Source organism: Saccoglossus kowalevskii, chromosome 21 (genome assembly GCF_978046115.1).
Source record: "Saccoglossus kowalevskii chromosome 21, keSacKowa6.1, whole genome shotgun sequence".
In the NCBI taxonomy this organism is placed as follows: Eukaryota; Metazoa; Hemichordata; class Enteropneusta; family Harrimaniidae; genus Saccoglossus; species Saccoglossus kowalevskii.
Genome location: NC_140661.1, coordinates 20,551,368 through 20,567,782, shown reverse-complemented (window position 1 = coordinate 20,567,782; position 16,415 = coordinate 20,551,368). Strand labels below are relative to the sequence as shown.

The 16,415-nt window shown below is 34.6% G+C and overlaps 2 protein-coding genes across 2 annotated transcripts in view; one reads left to right on the top strand and one right to left on the bottom strand.

The window, feature by feature from the left end:
* Window positions 1-2,074: 2,074 nt before the first annotated feature.
* LOC102807729 (von Willebrand factor-like) lies at window positions 2,075-5,750 on the bottom strand. The gene is made up of 8 exons (XM_006816550.3): window positions 5,623-5,750; window positions 4,477-4,495; window positions 3,970-4,110; window positions 3,656-3,806; window positions 3,406-3,473; window positions 2,834-3,078; window positions 2,444-2,730; window positions 2,075-2,291 (listed from the first exon to the last, which is right to left on the bottom strand). The coding sequence occupies exons 1-8, from the start codon at window positions 5,683-5,685 to the stop codon at window positions 2,282-2,284; spliced, it is 984 nt and encodes a 327-aa protein (XP_006816613.1). The 5' UTR covers window positions 5,686-5,750; the 3' UTR covers window positions 2,075-2,281.
* A 5,458-nt stretch (window positions 5,751-11,208) lies between these two features.
* LOC144349704 (Golgi-associated plant pathogenesis-related protein 1-like) overlaps window positions 11,209-16,415 on the top strand; it is a 63,188-nt gene continuing 57,981 nt past the window's right edge. Inside the window, exon 1 of the mRNA XM_085494842.1 lies at window positions 11,209-11,277. The gene's annotated coding sequence lies outside the window, so the exon portion shown is untranslated. The remainder of the gene's footprint in view (window positions 11,278-16,415) is intronic.

The window sequence follows — 16,415 nt, the reverse complement described above, 5'->3', positions numbered from 1 at the left end:
AACGCTTCCAGAATGTTCCAGAATAACAATTTCATAACTCGTCACGTATAATAGATAGTACGCAAAAAATTACAAAACTATTGAATTACAAAGTCGAAATGCATACAATAAATAATAAATCACAAAAAATACTAACTGCCGAAAACCATGCTAGGTAGCACAAGTGTACCATAAGAGGGCGCTATATCACGTAACTGCATGGTGCATATTTATACGATTTAAGTCAAACAATAGGCACCAATGCAATGTATTATGGGTCTAGCATGCCTAAAGTAAGCCCGGGTTACATTAGCATTTGTTACTACGTTATTGTTCGGGTATTTTAATGTGGAACTGGGATTATCATAACTAATTTCAATAATAAAATAACGCATTTTTGTTGAGGTTAGCGACGTCAGCCATTTTGTCTGCGTTCGTCATAATAGTTCGGGAAAATACCTGAAAAATCGGGAATTATATTTTAGTACAACGCATTGTTAAATTAGTATTTATAGTTTACATCGTTATAATTATAAGTTAACTACTAAGTTGGTGTAGAAAATTTCATCATTTCAGTAGCACAATCGTAAGTCTGTGTCTGCTGAAGTCCGTCATGGCGACGAAATTTTGTACCCCAAAAATGCATCTCGGAACGTTTCATACTCTTCGCTCGTGAAAGTACGGCTGCTGGATACACCGCATCACTCGTGAAAATAACTTCCAAACGCAAAGAAAGCCACGGGGAGGGTGTGGGGTTCTGTCATAGCCACGTAAGACTAGTTCACCAACATGTCCCACTCCCCTTGCTTTAGTGTGAAATTGCTCAGTTCAGTGACTACCTTTTGTTGTTTTGCTTCAAATATTAGCTTTCCTTTTATTTAGGAAGCTTTTTTTTCCAACGGTTAGAGTTTTCCAACGGTTAGAGTTAAATAGGGTTTCTACAGATAGGATTTATTCGTACTACAAACATTACAAATAGATTTTTTGATTAAATCAGTGGGATGTGTAATGCGCGATAATTCTCGATTACATGCGTTATTTTGATAGCAATGGGATCATATTTCAGTTCGTTTATGATGATGTCTGGTTTTTGCAAATATTACTGCTAAAAACAAGAAAACGTGGAACGACTTTGTAGAAATTTGGACAATGTTTTTCTTTTTGATCAAAGTAAACAGGTGAAGTCAATTAATTAGGTTTACCAATCAATTGAATGGTTTTTGTTCTAAGGTAAATAGTATATAATAAAACAAAAAATACAAAATTAATACCTGACACCATTGTGTGTATTGTATTGTACACAATCAATTGAACAGACAAATATATTCAAACTATACCATCACATTCGGTACACAGGTCTTCTATCTTATTAATTTCAAGTTCCGAAAACACATATCGTTGAATTCAAATTGAATCACGCGCCCAGAGACGAGACACAGATACCCCACATATGTATACGTGCCACAAATTCTCATCAGCTCATTATTTAACAAAAATATTGTTATAAATTGTAACGCATCGTTCAATGTTGCTCATGCGTCTTATAATCGTGTTTCAATGGCACCGATACTTTTTAATTTAATGGTTTGTCATTAAAGATTGCATTTGTTACCAAACTAATCATTAAGCAACACAATGGATAATTAATTGGTGTAAGTGCACCCAATATTTTACACGTACTAATAATCACTCAATTGTTTTTAAGGGAACTGTATACACGGTATATGGTGGCTGTCGGGTTAAACATAACATAACATAACTTTCACAATGACAAATTGTAAGTGACCTCTGTTAACACATATCGACGATAATGCAGTACATATTGTCTGATAATCAGACTAGCGGTGTGTTGTTGGAATGTTGAGCTCACTCGGAAGATACACGAAGTTGTTGATTTCATTTCATGTTCTTTTTATTTGGGTACAAAGCGATTATTTGGCGTGCTTTTCGAATAATCAGTTGATTATTATGATATGACTGTTACGTACTAAGCATTATGGGGAAACCATCAACTTGCAGTTGCTGAAATTCTAATGGCAATTGTTGACACTAAATATAAACCATCGTATTTGCAACATATTAAAACTGAAACGTCTGCTTTACCACATCTTTTTATTAACTAACCTTGTTACATTTTTTACATATCCACTAATTTCCCGAAGAGTTGATAGTGTCATTGGTTATACTCATGCTGTAAAATTTCAAATCGCAATATCAGAATTGTTGTGTATTTCATATATAGCCATCACCAGAAAAATATAGATTTCTAAAAACCATTGTCCTTTTGTCAGTTGTAGAATTCCTAGAAACACCTATAGCATGAGAATAAAGAAAATGGATTAGCTTTATGAATTGTCAGAATACTGAAATAAAAATTATCTTTGTAATATCTCAAAATAATGTGTAATAAATGTTAGTGGAGCATTCATTTTATTTAATATACAGAAATATACAAAGCACTTACTTTTTGTCATTCACTTTCCAGCTTTCACCAAATTCGAGAACGTCTTTGGCAATGCTACGATCTGGATTCTGAAAGTCATTGCGAGTATCACCATCTGCATTACCCATCAGACCGCATAATTTTCCTTTGTAAAACGAGCCATTGTAGGATACATCCAATGCATGCAATCTCAGAGTCCAATTAAAAGAGAATGTCGTGTTTTTTGAAGTGAAGTGCAGTTTAATATTCTTATCTTCTTGCTGGATTGTTATAACTTTTGCGTCAGTCATCTTTCCACCCGTACTTCCCTGTGGAATAAATACTTATTCAGTATTTTGTTATGATAGCTAAATTCATAAAAAAAGGAGAATTTTATTTTAAATACCACAATGCTACATATTGACAACTTACAGTAGTTACATCAAGTCCATTAACGATTGCGTATTGATTTCCAACAGTTACGTTGAATGCGATCGTTCGTGTTCTGACTTGGTCTGGTGTACTATCTTCTCTTGGTTCAAACATGATTGTAACATCAAAACGAGACTTGTCGGTGCAGTCCTTGAACAGAGTGTACCAACATATGCCTTGGAATGTATATGCACGCCCATCGAATGTCCTCATATGAGGATCACCACTTGCACCACTAGTACGACCTAATAAAACATTACCGCACATGTTATGTACTATTGTTCTGCATATGTACATGACACGAGTGATATACAAGTTGAAAAACTAAAAAATGGCTCCTTATTTTCAAAATGTTTTATCATTCTTTTATTTTCTAGTGCCGTATGTCATTTTTTTTTATAAAAACAGAATACAGATTGAAACATTGATTGATAAATAAATATGACATATAAATAAATTCGAATGTATGTTACCAAAATTGTCTATTTGGCAGAGGAGTGAGATGCCACTTATACATTCGAATGATAGTGTAACTGATATTATTGATATGAAAGATCAATTACTATACTTACACTCGCAGATTCCACCTTCGTTTACTTCGCTACAGTTACTGGTGAACCATGTTGAATAATTGAAAGTCCTGTCAAATATAAATTAATTGACTGAAATATAACTGCATATGACACAAAATGTTTTTCAACGAGATTGGTTATTGATATTATTGAGTGAAATGCAGAAACAATGGAAACAGTTACTACAAATTATAATATATCAGCATTCCTTTTGACCGCTCTATGTTTTAAGTGACTTTACTTCACTTACGAGTGCAGTATTACATTAGCACAGTGCTCGGTTCCATTTCCATTGTTTGGTACTCCTGCATTCCAATTATCGTATACAATGTCTTGATCGTCTGTGTAGTAAGTGAATCGCCCTTCGTGGTTCAGATCGGTTATCCCAAGCCAATAATAACCTAATGAAATAAAAAAAAAACGGGGCAAATAAAAACAATCAGTGGGCAAGTACAAGCTACGAAACTTGCAATTAAGCTCTGTTGTTTTACCATTAAAAACCGTAAGAGACATTGGTTAGACATCCTTGCTGCAATAACGTCATATTTATGTTTGTAAATATACCTTTGACAAGTAGTGCCTTTAAAGCATCGTTTGCTTGCACAGATTTGGGTTGTGCTAGTTTACAATCCATAGCTTCACATTTGGCTTTAGCATCATTCCAAGTTAAAGGGCCTTCCACAACTCTATATACGTTTGAGGGACCTGCATATCAAACACGGTTAATAGTTAATAACTAACAAATAAAGCAATATACATTGACAACTAAAGAAAAGTACATATTCGGTGTAGATGCTGAATATTTGATAATACTTTTGCTTTTATTTAACCAATACAATTGTATTGATACAATGTGTTAATATTAAAATCAAAAGATATACCACAACAGCTTAAATTTAAGCATTGAAACTTTGTACTTTCCAACACCGTGCAGACATTTGTATCATTCGAGATGCATTTAAATCGACTTATGTTGTAAACTATTGATTGTAAACTATTGATATCATAGTTATTGATTTCTAAACTGATATGGCACTACCAGTGTATTGCTAATGAAGAATATGTACTTACTCGTCTCCTCGACAAATCTCTTTATAAAAAGAAAAAAAGAATACAGGTTAGATTTTCGGCATTCCCGGAAGCATCATCGTTTGAACTTCATGTTTAATTTTGAAATAGTTGTGTAATAAACATGTATGAGATCAATTTGCATCAATGCGTACCTCTGTTGGAGAAACATGGCAATTTTTAAAGAAGACATATTGTGATATTGGGGCAAGTAATTACATTATAATTATAATTATAATATATATACCTGGACAGAGCAGATTTACATACGTGGACAGAGAAATTAAGACACGACTACATGAGTAAAGTTGACTCTACTGTACTGTTTCGTAAGGTAGTTTTGGTGGTTTATTTAATACAGTCATAACTCCTGATGAGTGAGGTACTCCATGTACCTTACGAAACAATACTGTAGAGTCAACTTTACTCATGTAGTCGTGTCTTAATGTCTCTGTCCACGTATGTAAATCTGCTCTACAAACTCATCGTTTAGTATCGAGCACTCTCACCTGGAACAATCGACTACCTTCCTAATATAATATATATATATATTTTAGAAACCGCTCGTTGAAAATGAACACAGCAATACGACATAAAATTAGTAAAACCGTGTTTAATCAGATAAATTAATTAAAATGTTTTGCTCAGTCGTAATACCCAAACAAATTTGTTTGAAAATGCTGAAATTCGAATCCATATAGTGATGGTATCACTGCCTTATGCGACATTTAATTCTGAAACCAAATATTGCGCTTTTGTCTATTTGCGTGTGAAAAGTGTGCGACAATGGACTGCGGTCGTTGATTTAGTGATGTAAATGTAAATTTTAAATTGCATTCAGAACATCTGAATCTACATGAATGCTGCACACTTTTGATGCCAAAAGTCTTAACGTGTACGTATCATGAATGATTCTAATTTGTTTAAGAATGTTATCGTTTGTTTTTATATAACATGTCATTACGTATCCGCCCCCCCCAAAAACCAGAAACTGAAACAGACCAATAGTTAAATTTCCACAGTGTAAGATTACAATTGGTGTAACGCTGTCTAAGCAACAAAGGACGGTATAATATATAAAAAAGTGAAATAAACTTAATAGTACTCATATACACAATACGTCGTAGATTGATAAAAGAGTAAACCCACCTCGTTCGGGGCTGCTTGTATCAGACTGGTTACCGCAAGGATTAATAGTAAACGTAACATCATTGATGTCTTTCCTACAATATTCTTCAATAAGAAATGTTATGTAGAGACTCTAGAAAGAAAATCATGCAACTGATGAATTTGATCTGTTCATTCGATTTTAAAGATTATTTTTTTTTGCTGACGCTCGTGTTTCTATAATCCCTCCATTTGGAAGCATTTCCATTGGCCAAATAAAAAAGTGCAAACGCAAGAGATTTAATTCGCGCATGCTCAATACCATTCTTTACGTGGAGAATGCTGGGAATGGTAGGTAGCTCAGACCATGTACAAGCTATTCCGATACGTTGAGATGAATTAATCAAAACTGTCTACTCAAAATATCAACACAAATGCATACATACATTTATGTACGAGTGTTCGTTCTAACATAACGTTGCACAATATCGGTATACTGAGCTATTCACAACTACACACAATGGTAATCTTCGCGATTAGTGTGTCTGCGTTTGTACATAGTATGTATGTGTGTTAATGAGAATACAATTCCTGAGCTCCTGAAAAAGCCACTTTTTTTCTGTTTTCTGAGACTCGTGTGAGTAGTTCAACTTTATTAAGGCATTCTATAAGTGTTTTGTGCTTCCTCTTGCTGCATTGTTTGGTTGATTTGCGTTTATTTCGCGTCACAATAAGTCGTCTCAACCTGTTTGCGGGGGTTTGACCGGCAAACATTGGATTAGTTTGGATTGCCGGCGTTACTATCGAGGCTTATGTAACTTCTATTTTTGATATTGTCGGTGATCATATCATCATTCCAGCATCCTGGGTCAGTTGAAGCGTAATTGTATATTTAGATTCACTGCAAACTGTAGACAGGCGTGTACGATCAGATTTAGCACTGTTGGTAATCCATTGGTAAAACCTTCCACTATGGGTATTTTATCTTATTTATATTTCAAATGCTGTTCTTGATACGGCTGTCATGAGTTAAATTCGCATATCAAAAAGTTTAGCATCGCATGTTTGAATTAGTAATGAAACGGCTGCCATCATTTGCCTTCAGACCAACATGTTAAACGCACTAAGACAGTAATATGAAAATTAATACTAGGCGTCATTTGGTCGTCGTGGATTTCCCACGACTAAACAAAAACCTCGTGTGCTTTCCCAACTCAGTGTTTTATTCCAATAAACGAGTGTGAAACCAACGATAACTACGTGTCATCTATCGAGTTTTGCGTGTATTTGTGCATGAGTCTTGATTTCGTGACACATGCGTTGTGATCCCTGAACTCAAGCAGGCAAGTCGAGTGAGCGATTCCCCTTCATCCTCAAACCCGGTGACTTCTGATTCCCTGGCCACTGACCAGAACATATCCACCTCTTTCCCGAACGAACTACAAAGAGACTATTACACGGCATTAAATCCTTACGGGCGTGTAGTAAATTCAATCAGGATAATTCCGTTGGGCTGTAATAAAACCCGAGCTCAGGCATGTTACGTCTTTCCAGAGACAAGTTTATATGATTTGCGAGGACAAACTTGAAGTTGTCATCACTGTCTCGTACGAAGAAAGATCATACAGGATTTATTTATCAACAGACGAAATCACATACAATAAGTGTCATAAAAAATAAACTGCAGAGAAAACGGTAAATAACATTCAAGTTCAAATCAAATCCTGTCATTTGATAGAGAGGTGGCCGCACAGCCCTGTCATGTGTGTAGTCCCAAAACATGAATAAGGCTTCTGTGGCAAAATGCACTATATGTCAGCACTTGCAACTTGCACATACAAAAAACTCAGGAGAGACAACAGTGCCATTCAATGTCCAGAACTGTCGCCGGGTACAAAAAAAACATTCATAACAAAAAAAATCAAAAAAAAATCACTAAAATACTCTCACTCAGGTTTAAGTCTGTCATAGGAAATATTATTCATGTTGACCAACGATGTTCAGTCCCAGGTCGACAGATCTATGATAATATTAATCTTGTTCGAGACACAATTTCATACGCCAATAATAATAACATAACCCATGGTATCGTTTGCCTCGATCAAGAACAGTTTTTTTGACAGGGTGCAGCATGGGTAGCTATTACGCATATTTGTGTTTTCACTCTGAAAGACGGATAAACATATTCTATTATATGCGTTTCTAATCTGTCATGTACGTCTGGTTCTGGACTAATGAGATGCATTTGATTAGTAAGACGCAACACAAACAACTAGAAACGACACGTGATACGTACACGTTTATACCTTGGCTGAAGCGCGTTAACCATTAAATCAGTGAGTCAAAGTACGAAGTACGTTTACAATATCAACAATAAATTATCCGTGCAAATTATCGAGCAGACGATGATTCTTTAAAAATATGTTAATGTTATGACGCTATCAATTTCTTTGAAATAATAAAGGTGAATCAAATCAGTCGTCGTTTGATTTCTTTTTCATTACTGGGCGATGACCTCTTCGAAGTCATAAAACAAAAAAAGAAGAACAGCAAAAAACATGCATTCGCAAATAATTCTTAATTCTTCATACTAGCAAAATAAAATTGACCAACAACCCAAGTATAACAGTCACGTCATAATAATTTTACAGGATAAGTAACAGCTAATTATAAATCATTTCGACTTAATTGAATTAATTTATTCGTGGTTTATACAAATCAGAAAACATTTTTATCTAAAATGTATCTGTTTGTACTCTATATTCAGTATTTTGATTTGATTCAGTTATTATTAGTGAATAAAGTCGTACGTGGTTTTAGAAGTTTAAACATTGGAATGAGGTCAAAATAACTAATTGTTTATTTTGTAAGGCTTGTTAAAATGTAAACGTTTATTTGGGCGATTTACTATTATATTCATATCTATTCATTTTGGCAAGGCGTTTCCGACATGAAAAACAACGCATGCACATCTACGGACATTGTTCTTGAGAAAAATAAACTAACGATAGTTATAGCGATGGGACTCTGTGGTACTTCCTGGTATTCTGCAATCTACACTTGCTTTGGAATTGTGTTATAACCGTAGAACTTGCATATATAATTTTCTAGTTACTGTACTTAGTAATCATAGTTAAAATGACTACAGATTTTTGCATATTATTAACAGGATAGTAAGTTTCTTAGCCAGTGCACAGTCCCTCTAAAAACAACGTTAAACTCAGAGTTGCCCGTCAATTTACGCTGAAAATGTACAACGGGCAATGTAGTAGTATATCAGTTCTTTAAGTTCAGCGTAAAATTTAGGAACTTCTAAATTTACGTCGTTTCACTTTTGAGGGTTACGCAAGGAAAATTCGAATGTTTATTTACCCAAATGTAAACAACAGTTGTACAGCAAAACACATTACTAATCCGGAATGCGGTTACGACGGAAATTCGAATTTTCATGCAGTGATTGGCCGTATTATAAATGTTTTAAATCGTAGTAGTTCATGAAATATTCTCTCTGATTTTACTTTCGGATCGTGTGCTTAGAGGTGACTCGAGTAAACGCGTGTATGGCGATCGGAAGCTGGAGGTATTATTTGTTTCAGTTGATTGTGTGTTCTTGTAATTACCAAAAAAACGATAAAAGTATGGTGAATTTAAAATTAAAATAAGTGAGCGTATGTACACGAATATATAATTATACAATATAGTTACGATTACAGTTATGATATAAAAAAAATCCCAACTGTCTATAATTGCTCGCAATTCACTACGTGGGGTTGTTTAAAGCGTTTGAAAAATTAAATTAAATCATGTGTCCCGAAATTAAATAAATCAGTATATGGTTCTTCTGGCTGGATAATGTTTATAATGTCATTCAGCTGTATTTCACATCTGTTCCATCCTTTAATTGTAGGATTAGATAAAATCTGTTTTGTCGTAGTAAAATAGGGCTTTATTACAAGTGATTAATTTTTAGTGTAGCTAAAAGATGGGTTGTTAGAAAAGGATGGTGAGAGAAATGTGTGTAAGCTGTAACAATAAAATATGATCGATCAGGGTTGCATGTCAACTCTGATTAAGGTTAGAATTAATGCGTGTTTTGGTGTGTATGTGACTACGTGGGTGAGCGAAAAAATGAATGAGTGAATGAATGCATTCATTTATTATTCATATTTAATTATGTATAATATAGTGCTATATAGCATACTCAGTGGTCAAACTATTAATGCCTGTTTTTTCTGCATGCCTGGAATTGGGACACTCGTCACGTGATGAATGAAACTGTGTAAAAACGCAATCTTTATAATCGAGCGAGTTTACAAAACATATCAGTTAGGCAATCGCTTCAGTTACAGTTATTTGTCATCCTTGGCGTAAAATCGTGTGTCCCAAACTTATATAAATCAGTATATGGTTCTCCTGGCTGGATAATGTTTGTAATGTCATTCGGCTGTTTTCACATCATTTAAGGTAGAGATGCAGTTTACCTGATTTTATTTATTTTAATTAATTAATTAGGAAACCAAGATGACCGCCCTTGTCCACAAAACTATATATTTTCGGAAAGCTTATTGTATGAATTTTAAAGTTTTGTTAGTATTTTATTTCTATGGACACTGTAGTTTAAAATATGCTCAAAAATGGGATTTTTTGGTCAAAAGTGATTAAAAAAAATTAGCTTCTAAACCATGCTTCTGTTTCCTGTCAAAATTGGTTTATGGGTACATCTGTTTACTATGAAGAAAGTGCCGTCTTGAAAACTGTCTACCAGTTGTCAATTTTGTAGGGCAGCAGCTCAAATTTCACTACTTCAAGTTTATGCATAAATTAACATCCAGGCTAGTTATCTGTACGATTGCTCTATTCAACTAAAAACAATGCCCCGATGGCGTTTTGAAGATAAACACATTGTCAATCATTTGAGAAAATTTCAAAACAAAAGGTCAAAGCACTGTGCACTAAAAATTGTATAACAATTCACTCAGTAAGAAGTTTGCTAATGCTCATAATTAAAATGGCTGTTACAGTTTCAAATTTAAATGTATTATCGTTTTGTAAAAAGTTAAATACAGTGCATAATATGGAGATCCCATCATTTCTTTTTTTCACAATGTTTTTTTTAATTATTTATGTACAGCCTTGCCAAATCTTGCTAAGCATTCAAAAGAGATAATGTTTGCACCTGTTATCTATATTTTAAAATATTTTTTTGAATATGTTCCACTTTTCACAATTCTACGAAATTTCAACAGTCTATAGCCAATACTTTTTGGATAATAAAAAGCAAAAAAAAAAAAAAAATTCAATCCTAAGTGCCCACGAACCTGCATCTCCACCTTAATCAAATTTTGGCTAGATGAAATATGTTTTGTTGGTAATAATATAGGGCTTTAGGTTTTATTACAGGGGATTAATTGTTAGTGTAGCTAAAAGATGGATTGAAAAGGATGGTAATGGAAATGTGTATAAGCTGTAACAATAAAATATATATTTTAATGCGTATTTTGGTGTGTATACTGTCAGGCAATGAATAAATCTATAAACAAAAATAATCTTTATAATTGAGCGAGTTGACAAAACATATCAGTTAGAAGATCGCTTAACTCCATTTCCTACACAACATTGACTGTTTAAGAGCATTTCAGCAAATACAGTTACAGTTACTAGTTATCCTTGCTGTTACGAGTTTCAGTGCCACACCAGGTAGGTTTACTCATTTATTAAGCCCAAACGTATTGTGTTCTTTCAATAGCAAGATAGATGTATATACCATGTCAATTATGTTCCATTCGCTTTTTAATAAGGTTATACGCTCAGACTTGTGTTTGCGTTTACATATTAACAAGCCTTACAAAATAAACAATTAGGCATTTTGACCTCATTCCAATGTTCAAATTTCTAAAACCACGTACGACTTTATTCACTAATAATAACTGATGAATCAAGTCAAAACACTGAATATAGAGTACAAACAGATAAATGTTAGGTAAAAATGTTTTCTGATTTGTATAAACCGATACATGTTATTATTCCCAACGACCACGAATAAATTAATTCAATAAAGTCGAAATGATTTATAATAAACTGTTACTTATCCTGTAAACTTATTATAACATGATTGTTATACTTGGGTCGTTGTTTAATTTTATTTTGCTAGTCTGAAGAGTTTTGAATTATTTGCGAAGGCATGTTTTTTGCTGTTCTTTTTTTTGTTTTATGACTTCGGAATTGGTCACCGTCCAGTATTGAAAAACAAATCAAACGACGACTGATTTGATTCACCTTTATTATTGTAAAGAAATTGATAGCGTCATAACATTAACATATTTTAAAAGAAACATCGTCTGCTCGATATTTTGCACGGATAATGTTTTGTTGATATTTTAAACGTACTTTACTCACTGATCTAACGGTTAACGCGCTTCAGTCAAGGTATGAATATGTACGTATCACGTGTCGTTTCTAGTTGTTTATGTTACGTCTTACTAATCAAATGCATCTCATTAGTCCAATATTATTGGCGTATGAAATTGTGTCTCGAAGAAGATTAATATTATCATAGATCTGTCGACCTGGGACTGAACATGTTTGGCGTAAAACCATGTGTCCCAAAATTAAATAAATCGGTATATGGTTTCTCATTTCAATGTTTAAACTTCTAAAACCACGTACGTGGGTCAGACTGAGTCCTAAAACAGCCATGCAATAACATGATTGGTTAAACCCACAATGTTTAGCAACAAATTGAAGTTTGATGATAGATATACGTCAATTAGTGAAACGTCATAAGTTAATTTTATTTAGGAGCGTCAATCTTAGGTCCGGTGTGCATGACTGAAGTGCGTTCTGACACTAATACCTTATTAACATATGTTGCCTATTTTAATCCAGGAATCATGTTCACAAACATCACCTTATGTATGTGCTGTTTCACGAACCGTTTCTAAAGTGAATGCATTTTGAGACCAAATCGAAAACTGTTGATTGCGTGAACCAATATTACTTTATTCGGGGATGTAGGAAGTGTTCATCGCAGGACAAAATATAAGTTCATATCAACTGCATGATAAATATACATTTCGATTCACAATTTTCCGTCCACTACCCAGTATATAATATTGCCTTCACCGATGATGTAATGCCAAACATTAACATATTCATAATAATTTTAAATTTGCCATATGCAAATTATATTTTACTTCCAAATCAAAAAATAGAGAAAAAATAAAATTAAATCTACTCACTAAACAACAACTTTAATCCACCAACATTTTGGTTCTAATTAGGTGAATAAACTTGGCCTGTTCATTGATAGAGAAATCGTTGCGTATGTACCGTACACCCAGCCACCCACACATTATACAATCGCTTATTGCCTCGAGTAGCATTTGCCTAGAAGTAGTACTGATAAAAATATATAGCTCATGGGCTAATCTTGTTCAACTGATAACCCACCACACAAACACCTCAAACAGATATAATTCAGTATCAATACGTCACATACAAGTGGGGTTGTTTTTGATGTGAATATAGAATTACTGTACCTGTTAGCATGCTTAACATCACTTATATAAAGCAATATAGAAATCAATTGGTTCGACACTTTTAACATTTTAAAAATGATGACAAATTATATGTATATACATACATATAATATGTATACACATACATAAATATTGTGATGTTCATAATGCTTCCTAAAGTTTTTCCTTGCTTTATCTCAAGCCGAAGTCAGTGAACAACATCCATTGGCGTACTCGGTCAAATAAGGGTTGTTTCTGATTATATTATGCCGCAACAAGTGGTTCCCACTTTGTTTTGTAATTCACCGATTCTTTGCCGATTCTCCGAATTTTTAGTTCAACTGGTTCAAGGGCGAGTTTGTTTTGTAATATGATATGCCTATGCAATACAATTCAGCTTTACTTCAATTAGGCATGTGTCAGCACATATTGATTTAATACCGATTGAAATGAGGTTAGACGTGTGTGGAATCAGGTAATCAATTTGTAGCAACTGGCACAGTAACTTCAATAGCCAGATAATAATAATAATAACAATGTATACCTATATGGCAATTATGAGAATCTTCCTAAAGAAAATAGATTGATATACAATATATTAGTCTGGGGTTTATTTTAATTCGTTGAACTAGTTCTTATTTGTCAAACTTATTTATAAACAGCTAATCTAGTCAGATCCTTATTTCTGCTGAAGTAAGTAGTTTAGGGTGCACTATACGTACGACCATGATGGCGCTGTTTATATTGGGATGTGATGACGTAATACGGGTGGGATGACGTCACAATGGAAATTCGTTCATAAATTAGCATAAATGAGCGACCATGGCCGTAAAGGGGTTAATTTGCATGAGAATGACGTCACAATTGGATATTCTGAATACATTTGCATACATGCAATTGATTTGAATACGAGGTCATCGTGAATATTTTTGCATAAATTACCATAAATTATTTTTTTATTATTTTTTTAAATTATTTTTTTAACTATATTTTAATTGGACGAGCATGGACGTCACGAAAGATTTTCCAGAATGTATCGTGGAGGGCGCTCTCACACATATACACACGTTATTGTTTTTAATTATATTTTAATTAGATGAGCATGGACGTCACGAAACATTTTTCAGAATAGAGGGTGCTCTCTCTCACATACGTTAATAAATACACGTCATTTTGAAAACTAGCGGAGTTTATTACACAAAAGATGGGTAAAACTAGATCAGTGACATGGAATATATATATATATATTTTGTTTGTCTGAGTAAATAATTAAAAAAAGATTAAAAACTAAGTAATATATAAGAATGATATAACTAGTAATATTTAAGAATAAAATATGACATTTTAAAATGGTTGAAATACATTTTCTGATCAGAATCAAAATCACTCATCTGTGATAAAAAGAAAAAGGAGAAATAATATGAAATCGATAGTTATATAAAGTGGGTATACATGTGAAATTTCAAAAGTATAAGTAATCTGGTAAAACTGCATGGGAAAAAATATTTGTCATAAATAGGGAGGTTGAATGTGGTCACGTTTTCGCTATATCTGTTCACATAAATGACATTCAAATGTCTATCATGCGTGAAAGAGTCAGCTACGGACTTCATAGGTTCCCCTCGACATCTGCGCAGCAAGTAATACGGGACGTATTGACCACACACTGTAGAGAACAGAGCTTGTAGTACAAACGTTTTTATTGGAATATCTCTTAAATTCCACGTAATAGGATTGACAACCGTACGAGTCAAAATATTCTCCATGGTAGGAATCCTTCAGATAAAAAGCCACCCAATGCGTCCCATCTCCGCTACTGTCATTGGTGTTTGATACAAACGCTGCGGGATACTCCAACACTTTTGCCTTAGGCAGTTGATCTCTAGCATAAACGCTGAAGAACACATTTCTAGTGTACGGATTAGTCAACAGAATACGATCCAGTTGATTTGTGTCCATTGCAGCTAGAAATCGGTCAATACGTTTCTGTCTCTGTCAATCTTGATAACGTTGTCATATTCAGCATAAATCAAAACGGACACAGTCCTAGCCAATGCTTGTCTGAACTGAATCTCAAGACCAATCTTTTCTTCTTGTATCAAATTGAGGTGATAAGCGCTGACTGATTCGTCGAGAGTGAGGTCAAATGCGAAGATTGTGTACCCTTCGGGATATTCGTCTTGAGTGATGCCGTTGCCTTGGTCTTGAACCATTTTATTTGTACTTGTAAATAGTGTGTAATAAGCCATGATGCAACCTCTGCCACCACTCGCCGTGAAGTCTGTCTTCAATGGCTTTGCGGGAACTTGCTCACCTCTAACGACGAGTGATGTGATACCGTAATTCTGGAAGTTGAATGGATTGGTTTCTTAGGATCCGTTGAAAGACGTATTAGAAACCAGACACAGGATGATCTTTTTGGGCAACTGACCAAGGAACATCAAATCTTTGTTTAATGACATTGTACCAGCCGGGATGGAAGCGATTTTCATAACCCATCGATCGATGCAGTACTCTGTTTCAATGCTTCGACGTGTCCCAGTTGTACACTGGGGCTCAACTTGACTTTTCTCACCAGGAGAATAGCGTCGGTGATGACTACTTTGAATGCGGGATTTTCGGTTGAGCTGATCAGGCAGAACTGATTTTTACTTCGATGTAATTTCAGTCTAACTAACCTCATTGAGTAAATACTTTGGTTGAAAAAATATGTCTCTGTGTATTCGTTCGATCATGTCGACCGTCTTACTGAGTGATATATATGCGTATCGACGTCACCATCATCGGCACTCGGGTTGAGACATTCATGTTTCCAGTGGTGTCCTTCTCAAATATCGTCGCACCAAGCTGCGTTGATTTGGCGCCCCCTCCATAATTCACTAGCGTTTTGATCATGGCTCTGTAAAAATAGGTGGGAGATGCGTCCGAAATCTGCTTTCCATTTAGTTACACGTCGATTTGATTGAAGAGGGAATGCAACCACAAACTCGCAGGCTCTACAGTGGCGTCCGCAGCCAAATTACTTTCATTGGCATTCGTGATTTTAGCCTTGATGTGCAAAAGCGTAGAACCAATATCGATGTAGTCACTTCCGGCCGAAGGTATTACGAATTCTATTGGACCATCAGCTATATTCGTGAGTGGGTTTACCTCTTTGTTACTTCCTTTTTTCATACTTGTCTGTGTCAGAGGAATAGTAGAGAGATCGAGTTCTGTCTTTGTGCATTCGCAGGAATGTTCGTGTACAAAAGCCATGATGTTCAGTCGAATATATCCGGAGATCTTCTCCTTTTCTTAGCCTTGGAAGAAATGACACAT

Bases quoted from the DNA above. Each gene is read 5' to 3' on its own strand.
- LOC102807729 (XM_006816550.3), bottom strand. From the start codon at position 5,685: ATGATGTTACGTTTACTATTAATCCTTGCGGTAACCAGTCTGATACAA. The intron at 3,807-3,969 runs GTATATTTACAA...TTATTTCATTAG, and splicing joins AAAGGCACTACTTGTCAAAG to GTTATTATTGGCTTGGGATA. The intron at 3,474-3,655 runs GTAAGTGAAGTA...TATATTTGACAG, and splicing joins GCTAATGTAATACTGCACTC to GACTTTCAATTATTCAACAT.